This window comes from Salvelinus alpinus, chromosome 2 (genome assembly GCF_045679555.1).
Source record: "Salvelinus alpinus chromosome 2, SLU_Salpinus.1, whole genome shotgun sequence".
NCBI classification, from domain to species: domain Eukaryota; kingdom Metazoa; phylum Chordata; class Actinopteri; order Salmoniformes; family Salmonidae; genus Salvelinus; species Salvelinus alpinus.
Genome location: NC_092087.1, coordinates 127,515,416 through 127,525,016, shown reverse-complemented (window position 1 = coordinate 127,525,016; position 9,601 = coordinate 127,515,416). Strand labels below are relative to the sequence as shown.

Sequence of the window (9,601 nt, the reverse complement as noted above, 5' to 3'; positions counted from 1 at the left end):
CAATAGCGAGGCTATATACAGGGGGTACCGGAAAGTCAATGTGCAAGGCAACTGTTAGTCGGGGTAATTGAGGTAATATGTACATGTAGATAGAGTTAAAGTGAATATGCAAAGAAAATAAACAGAGAGTAGCAGCAGTGTAAAAGGGGAGGGGGTAATGCAAATAGTCTGGGTAGCCATTTGATTAGCTGTTCAGGAGTCTTATGCTGTAGAAGCTGTTAAGAAGCCTTTTGGAACTAGACTTGGCGCTCCGGTACTGCTTGACGTGTGGTAGCAGACAGAACAGTCCATGACTAGGGTGGAAGCTTGGCTCCAGCGATGTAAGGGGTTGTACGCACTACCCTCTGTAGTGCCTTGCGGTCGGAGGCCGAGCAGTTGCCATACTGTGATGCAACCAGTCGGGATGCTCTCGATGGTGCAGCTGTAGAACCTTTTGAGGATCTGAGGCCAGTGTCCTGAGGGTGAATAGGCTTTGTCGTGCCCTCTTCACGACTGTCTTGGTGTGCTTGGACCATGTTAGTTTGTTGGTGATGTGGACACCAAGGAACCTGAAGCTCTCAACCTGCTCCCCTACAGCCCCGTCGATGAGAATGGGGGCGTGCTCGGTCCTCTTTTTCCTGTAGTCCAGAATCATCTCCTTTGTCTTGATCATGTTGAGGGAGAGTTTGTTGTCCTGGCACCACACGGCCAGGTCTCTGACCTCCTCCATATAGGCTGTCTCATCGTTGTTGGTGATCAGGCCTACCACTGTTGTGTCATTGGCAAACTTAATGATGGTGTTGGAGTCGTGCCTGGCCATGCAGTCATGAGTGAACAGGGAGTACAGGAGGGGACTGAGCACGCACCCTTGAGGAGCCCCCGTGTTGAGGATCAGCGCGGAGGATGTGTTGTTACCTACCCTTACCACCTGGGGGTGGCCGTCAGGAAGTCCAGGATTTTGTATGATATGTTACATTTCGAATGGCATGTATTAATTTGTGGGTGTCCTTCACCCATTTCGTATGATATGTTACGAATTACAATTCGTATTATAAGTTACACATTTGCAAACGTACAATATGTTACAAATTTGCAAAATGTATTATGTATATGTTACGAATTCTAGCTATGTGGCTAGTTGCTTGGCTAGTGGTTAGGGTTAGGGATTAGGGTTAAGTATAGGAGTTAGGTTAAAGGGTTAGGGTTAGGGAAAGGGTTAGCTAAATGAGTTAAATTTAGGGTTAGGCTTAGGGGAAGGGTTAGCTAACACGATAAGTAGTTGCAAAGTAGCTCAAAAGTAATAAGTAGTTGAAAGTTTGCTAATTAGCTAAAATGCAAAAATTGTCCATGATGAGATTTGAACTCGCAACCTTTGGGTTGCTATACATTCGTGTTATATGCCCACCCATCCTCCTCGACCAACCACCCTACTTTAGTTTTTTGCCTCATGTAACCATACTAAACATAATATATCATACTCATTTGAGTGTCCCGGCTTTATGTTTACTATGATACGTCTAGTCTATGAGACCAGGCTGGTGTATAGGAAGCACGAGATAGAAGAGTGGTGGTTTTAATTGTGTTTGCATTGTGAATGGTAATAGTGGTACAGGACAGAGTGGAGATGACCGTTAGCTCATGCGCTGAACTGTCGGTTTAAGTGATTTTTGGGGCCTTTCATTTTGGGCCTACCATATTCTAGTTCCGGAGGGTTCTTTCCTGGATTTGGAGTTAGCAGAAATGAGAAATGTACAAGGGGCTTTGTCATCTGACTGAAAGAGCTCAACAAGACGGCATTCTTTTTCTCGGTTGGTGGGAAATGTTTTTGTGAGTTGACTCTATCCGGGTGCAGTACATTCTCCTGGTTAAGGTTGTTGACATCCTTTCGGAATTTTTGTTTTAACCGAAATAGACGTTACAACTTGAAATTGATCTTGTCCAAACTGCTGCTCTACAGCAAAGCCTGTTACAACAATATAAATCTCTGTCTACAGCCTTTTGGACTTTCCCGTTTTGGACTTTGTTTGGGAACCAACACCATGCCTGTAATTGTACTGGAGGCCAGTGATCTGACCAGCCCTCTGTCGCTGGTGCGTATGTTGGCTCTCCTGTCCGGTTGCCTCACCTTCAGCCTGGTAGCCTCCCTGGTTCCCTCGGAGCTGACCTCTGACACCCACCAGCCCTCCTTCAGGATCCTCTGCATGTTCACCTGGTGCCTCTTCTTCATCCTCACCTTCCTAATACACGTGGTCAACATCATCCAGTTCCACAGCCTGGTCCCCATCTCCTGGAAGAATCTGACCGTGACCGTGGCGGCTCTCGCCACCCTCATGACCTTCAGCGCCACGGTCACCTTTCCTTGGGCGGTCATGGGTCATGAAGGTGTCTGGCCCCGTCCTATCGCCGCCGTCTTGGCATCGTGTCTCACCTTCCTGGCCTATGCAACCGAGGCCTACCTCATCCGCACCCAGACCCAGAACCAGAAGGGCTACATGGCCAGCGTACCCGGCCTGCTCAAGGTGCTCCAGCTCTGGGGAGGATGTGAGATGATCGTCCTGGTGGTGGAGCAGGTCTGTGGAGCTTTGGTAAAAGGAGCTGGGGTAGGGTTGGCAGCTGTGTGTTGGCAGCTATGGGTGTCTGGGGTGGTGTATGCCCTCTGTCTCCTAATGTCCATGGGTACAGTGATGGTGGTTCTAGGGGACTGTGCTGGGCGATGTCCTCTGCCCTTTGACCGCCTGCTGGCAAGCTTCAGTCTGACAGGGGTGCTTCTCTATGTGGTCGCCACCGTACTGTGTTTTACCAGAGTCCTGGAGCTACAAAACTCTGGCCAAGACTTCACAGACAGGAAAACTGGGCCCACCCTTGTTGTCATGGAAGCGGTGATGACCAGCATTACTCTGCTAGCTTACACAGTGGACCTGGCCTTCTCTATCAAACTGCTGCGGGATAGGAGTCATGCCTGAAAAAGACAAGCCTGGATAGTTGACCTTCAGAACATATAACATGTACATTATGGATATGAACAAAGTCATCGTGTATTATAGGAGAAGGGGACACATTGCCAAAGTCCATGAAATATTAAGTTCTGTTGATGTCAATTTTATATTGATTGGAGCCTTGAAAATGAAAAACAAATGTCATAGATATTTTCATGTACGATATCATGTGCACAGTTTTGGGGATTAGTTCCAGTACATGTAATTCAACTAGTAATTTAACTACATTTTGCAGTAGCTTGGTGGTAGTTTAACTAAATTCAAATATTTGTAGTGTTTTCAGTGGTCAATTACTTGTTTGCCATGTAGTGGTGTAGCTTTTTCTGCAACTGGGTAGTTCCACCAATTTGGTGCCTTTTGAGATTGTTTAACTTGGTGAAAAAAACCTGTTTGATTTCAACTAATTTTAACATTCTATCAGAAAAAGCACATGTTCAACTTAATAAAAAGCAAGTTTTCCTATCTCAAAAGGTTAAATAAATAAAAATGATTATAGTAAGTGCCTATTAAGTGCCAAATAAAGTAACAGGGTTGACTGTAACAGGCTTGACTGTAACAGGGTTAACGATTTCATCTTAAATCAGCCATGAATCCCCCTGTGACAAGTGGAATGGAAGCTTGTTGTGTACAACAAGTAGTGCAATTGAACGCAAGCGTCACCCCAAAAATGTAAGTGTTAAAACATTTCTAGCCTATCTATGAGTTACAGGGTTGACGTGTTATGCTCGACCCACTCAATTATCCATCACAAAACACCAGAAAATAGCCAAAAAGAGTGGAACCAGCCCACCTGCTTTTCCAGAGGATTGAATAGGTCACATTCTAAATGTAATCCGTCAGTTACTAGTTACCTGTCCATAATTCTAATCAGTAAAGTAATTTATGGATTACCTTCCCTCAGTAACATAATTTGATTACTTTCAGTTACTTTTGGATTACTTTCCTCTTAAGAGGCATTAGAAGAAGACAAAATGGATCCATCAAATGTATTTTGTGTGTCATCATAGTGGTCTCAGACTTGTGGTCAGACTCAGGTGGAACGAAGTTATGCTGCGTTTGTAACCAAGTGGGAAGTGCGAATTTACCACATACGACTGGGAAAACCCCACTTTAACGACCCTCCAACTGGTCATTACTAGTGGGAAACTCGTCTATCATCCTGAGCTGCCACTTCTTTCACATGCTGACTTCTGACGTCACCGACTAAAGAAATTAACTTGATATCAGCATTTTCTGCAGTTAATTAACAAAACAATATTTATAAAAAAGCAATCTATTCATATGGTTTTGAACACTATAATATGTTTACAAGCATGATAGCTGTACTTTTAGTGTATTAGTTTACACAGCTTGTTGGCCATTAGCCAATCAGTGTTTTAAGTACATGAATGCATCCAACTGGTATTTACAACTTCACAACTGGTAGATTCCTACCTCACAAAGCAGCAATTAACTTGCACCTTTTTTCAATGCTGAAATGAATGTCATTGAGAAAACAGAAAGGTGTCATAAGGTTTTTTTCCTGAAAACACCCTTTCTGAATTTAAAAGTAATCAAAAAAATGATCATCTAGTCTTTCAAAAGTATCTGTTATCTGATTACAATCTTTTTGCTGGCAGCTAACCGATTACAGTAATTTTTTTTGTATTCAGATTACATGCTACAACCCTGCTTTAACACTATTAGATGTTCAATGTTTCTTTTACTCAAAAAATATTTAAATTGAATAGTTTTACCATATTAAAACAAGAGTTCAGTTCATGTAACAAGGTTGACCTTAAAATGAGGCACAGATTCCTTAAAACGAATCACTAATCACATGAAATAAATAACAATCTTCAGAAATGACTGTCAAAGCAACAAAATGACTAAGGCGTTACAATGATGGTGAATACTTGGATATATTTTGGGGTTAAGTGGGTTACAAACTTCCTGGAAGTCACAGAGGATGCATGGAGGGATATTTGAAAATGCTGGATTTTGGCACTTGAGCAAATCTTTATTGAAATAAAAAATTCTGATTGATTGAATTCTCCATGTGGTCTATATTAAAGGGCACTTCATTGAAAATAAGGGGGTTTTAAAATGTAATATTGGAGCACAATTTCTTCTTAAAATATCAAAAGGTACTCATTTCGTGGAACAAGCCAACTGCCCACTACATTTCCTACATTTAAAAAAATATATAGCTAAAAAAGAAAAAGAATAACTCAATATTAGGACGGTGTTCCTAATGTTTTGCATACTCAGTGTATTTTGTATATTTGTATACTCAGTGTATATTTGTATATTTGTATACTCAGTGTATATTTGTATATTTGTATACTCAGTGTATATTTGTATACTCGGTGTAGCTTTACTCTAGCTCAACTTCTTCCAGTGTGAAGTAATTGGTAACTTGGTAAACTATTATATTCTTAGATTTGTAAAATGAATTTGAAATAATCAATCATTTTAATCTATTGAAACTGACATAATACAAAAAGATTGAACTGATCCTGAGACATACACATATACATAAGAAGACTACAGTTGAAGAGTAAAGTAATATTTCAATAACAGTGAGTGGGGCTTGACAGACTTGAGAAGCAGTGAGGACTTATTAAGGGAATAAATGAAAACAAAAGACTAACATTACATTTATTCTGTGTCACAACTCATTACCATAACCCCACTGGGGAGTTGGTAAGCAGACAAACGTCATCACACTGCAGATTTCAGATAGTGTGCCAACTACCATGTTTCTATCTAGGCAGAATTCTCTTTCATCTTGTCTGCATGCAAGGGGCTTAGTGATTTAATTTAGAATACTTTGAGTTTGTAACTTGTCTTGTTTGTGGTTCTGTCTTTGAGAGATGAAAGACACAGAGTTAGGAAGGAAGTGATTGAATTGATTAGACATCTTGAACAAGCAAGGTATGGTGCAGAGTTTTCTGAACACTCTTTGTTTATTTTTGGTATTGCTTAGTATTCTATAAGAGTTTGAATAGAGTCTGTGACGAATCTAAACATAGTCTAAATGTAATTTGTATAAAGTAAACATGTGCATTAAATGTAATGTAGCTAGATTCCGGAGATGATTTTCTGTAGTGGATACAAACATGTCCCAAATGTATTGGGGGAGTAGCAACAGTTATAAGTCATTAACACTAGATGGCGATGCTTTCATTACCATACAAGCCTTTAATTCAAATAATTCAACTTCAAACTAATTGCACTTTTCTCAACCAAGGACGATCTGAAGCTGTGTGAAAGTCATAAAATGGGGAGGTGAAAAAAATCCAACTGTGATTAAATTACATCATGATCTTGATAATATTCAATACCGCATCAACGTCAGGACCAGCAGCAGGTTTAACAAAAAAAAAAAAGATAAAATCCCATTATATTATATAAGAACAAGCAATTCCCACAAAAGTTATGTATATTTTTCTGATGAATCCAATCGATTCAATGACACAAATAATAATCTACTCTTTGAAATCAAGAAACTCAATGATGCATCATTTCAAGCATTTCGTGTGCGTGTTAGTGTATTTGATGGCTAGATAGTCAAGAACAATTATTGCTTATTTTTTGTAGTATTATGAGACAATCCACAGTGGAAAGACCCAGAGACAAAAGTTACAAAGTGTATCTGTGTGCTCCAACTGTGCTCCAGTTCTAACCTATAAAGGCCTATGTCATTTTCATTGCACATTTTTCGTAACCTTTTTATCTGTGACATTTATTTCAAGTCCATTTTATAGTCCTAAAATAATAATTAAAACAATCCGAAAAACTTCTATATAATCAATCCCCGAACGGGTTCGGGTTGACGATCCTACTTATCGACTTTGATTACTTTAGTCTTGGAAGACGTTAATGGGGTTTTTTCACTCAGGAACTCTGTGCTTCCAGCAGTCAGCTGTCAACAGGCTGGGCATGAAATGAGGCTCAGACAACGACGCAGTACTTGGAAGTGATAACAATACAACGTTTTGTTACTGTCCGGTAAACTGTTCATATTCATTCAGTGGATTTTGTAATCTTGCTCGCTCGAGAGGTTATGAACTCGGGACACGGTAAGCTCGCGCTTGTTTAGGCAAAACACACCTCTTTATCGGAGTTTCAGTTTTGACACCTTTGGCTTTATTGTCGAGAAATGTCACGTAGCCAGCGGTTTACAAAGATTGTTGTTTTTTTTTTACAAACGACTTCGTTATTTTGTAAAACAAACCATTTCGAGCAGGGGTTTCACAAGAGTGAATGTTGAAATGTAAAAGCGAGAGTTGTTTTGAGACAATTAACGTTAGCTAGCTAGCAACTAGGTAAATTAGCTAGTCATTAGGTTTAGATGCATCCCAAACTAAACTAGGGAGTTTGCTAGGGCTTTGGTTCACCCATAGCTAAACGCTAGCGAGTTACTGTTAGCTGGCAAAGTTACTGTTAGCTAGCAGTGTATGCATAGTTTATTATGCAACATAAACTTACTGATCGATACAACATTGCCCGTGTTTCCTTATAGTTCATAACATAAGCAGGAAGTTGCTTTCATATGTTTTAAACTGTTCTTTGAAGCAACTAAAAAGCCAGATGGGCAACGTTAGTCATTGTATACGTACAGTAGCTAGTTATACTGTTCTGGACAACATTTATCTCAAATGCAGACTGTGGGTAAGTTGGAATACATCTTTAGAAACATTTCTCACCTGAGCGAATGTTTGAGTGATGACAACATGATGAAAACTGCTTAGTTACACAGCAAGTCCAATGTGGCGTTAAGTTAGTGTGTGTGTGTTGTGCGATTGCACATGTTTGATGTGCAAAAATCTATATGACCATTATTGATTTTGTTCTATTTAGCAGATCATTGAACACGATGGACATGTGAGAGTCGACTCTACATGAATGCAGACGCTGAGGCGATGCTGGATTGAATGGCACTAAGGATACGAGGTAAGCACTTTGCCAGTAAATTTGGAACTGATCATTGATCCATTCTCTGACACAACTGACCATTGAGAGAGAGAGAGAGGGGGGGGGGGGAAGAAAATAAAAGATGATGAGAAAGAGAGACACTGATTTCTGTAACACACTGCCTTTATTCTATTGGAACAGATTGAGATTGCAGCAGCAGTCAAGGACAGGTTCTAGGGGAACCATAATAAGACAGACAGGGCTCGTGGTAATGACTAGAGCAGAATGAGTGCAACGGTATCAAATATGTGTTTGATGCCGTTCCATTCGCTCCTTTCCAGCCATTATTATGAGCCGTCCTCCCCTCAGCAGACTCCACAGATCAGTATGTCTATTTTCAGCCCAAACAAATACAAGGAAATAGACGTTGTCACTGACGTTCACTGCTGCTGAGACGAATGCCCTCTGCTGTTAGTCTTTTTGAGCAGACCTGAGGTATTTGTCAGGTACTTTGACATGGATTTGACTAATTGGCCAAGTGAAAAGTAAATGGCTGTCTGTGGCTGCCATTCAGTACTGTGATAAAATAAACAAGTCCTGTGAAATGATTGTTCAACTGTTTTCCTTAAACAAATGTATCCCAAGAAAGACTCAACAGTTTTGGTTTAGCAACCCTTTGCACTTCTTGTAGGCCTAGGCTTGGCCTTCCTATTTTGCATAAACAATTTGTTTTCCATGGTGTTTCCCATAGGCCTATGTGTAAGGGATTATCTGTTTGTGCTATTTATCATATGTTTGTGCTATTGATCATTATTTGATGTCCTGATAGTGTGTGCGAAACCTCTCAAAATCGTATTTCACCATGGAAACGGTTTGGGTACAGTGTCATTGGTTAATGATCCACTGTTGGTTGCACCCTTTTTACACTGCCCTCTAGCATGAGTCATTTCAAGGGGCCTCATGTGTACTCAATACAATATTGTATGTGCTAGGCAAGCTACCGTTAGGCAAATTCTGAAATCAAATTCTACTAAATCCGTCTCCACATCCTTTACTTAACTCTCGCAACACATCACCTAGCCTAACACTAAGGCTATTAATAGAATTGCTCAGTGTTTTAGTCAAAAGCACTTTCCCCACATCCGAAAACACCATCCACACGAGACATGGCCTTGAGTAGTGTGAAATCCTCTGGATTTATGTGTCGAGTTATAACGTGTGAAAGCGAGAGAATGGATAGAGTGCAGAAGCACCTGTTTAAGACTCACTAAGCTTAGCCTAATTTCTGTAGCAGGTGCATCAGAAAGAGAAGTCACGCTTGTCTATCTACAGCAAAACACCAGAGGCATAGTGAAATGGATGTCTGTTATACAGTAGAAAGGAAAATCAAAGCAAGCTGTCTGTTCCTGTCAGGCAAAAGCTGCTGTGAAACAAATCTGTTTTGATTTCCCTCTGGTAATCGTGGCGACTGTTCACTTTGACCACATTGGCACATGTGGTCGTGAGGTCGAGGTCTTAGAAGGTCTCACGTTAATTTTAGGCCGGATAGCGACCCCCTCCATAACAAGTTAGCAGAAAGCTAACTGATTTGAGTACAGGCTGAAATGTTATGTATTTGTTTTCTAGCCGAACATCCCCTGCTTGTTGTTTAACTTTGGTGACTGACGACGGATCTCCATCTATCCTGTTTTGTAATGTCATAGAACAGGTGTGTGTAGGCTGTTTTC

At 40.6% G+C, this 9,601-nt stretch overlaps 2 protein-coding genes across 6 annotated transcripts in view; both read left to right on the top strand.

Annotated features, from left to right (window-relative positions):
- Positions 1 to 2,018: 2,018 nt before the first annotated feature.
- On the top strand, positions 2,019 to 2,942 carry LOC139542497 (myeloid-associated differentiation marker homolog). The gene has a single exon (XM_071347977.1). The coding sequence runs from the start codon at positions 2,019 to 2,021 to the stop codon at positions 2,940 to 2,942; it is 924 nt and encodes a 307-aa protein (XP_071204078.1).
- LOC139568709 (testis-expressed protein 2-like) overlaps positions 2,943 to 9,601 on the top strand; it is a 69,339-nt gene continuing 62,680 nt past the window's right edge. Inside the window, exons 1-2 of one of the 5 annotated variants that reach the window (XM_071390737.1) lie at positions 2,943 to 5,891; positions 7,824 to 7,913. The gene's annotated coding sequence lies outside the window, so the exon portion shown is untranslated. Of the gene's footprint in view, positions 5,892 to 6,854; positions 7,040 to 7,203; positions 7,632 to 7,820; positions 7,914 to 9,601 lie in introns of those variants that run through there. The other 4 variants (XM_071390738.1, XM_071390735.1, XM_071390734.1 and 1 more) reach the window with 4 other exon arrangements.

Excerpts from the sequence above, each read along its gene's own strand:
- LOC139542497 (XM_071347977.1), top strand. The coding sequence starts at position 2,019 with ATGCCTGTAATTGTACTGGAGGCCAGTGATCTGACCAGCCCTCTGTCG.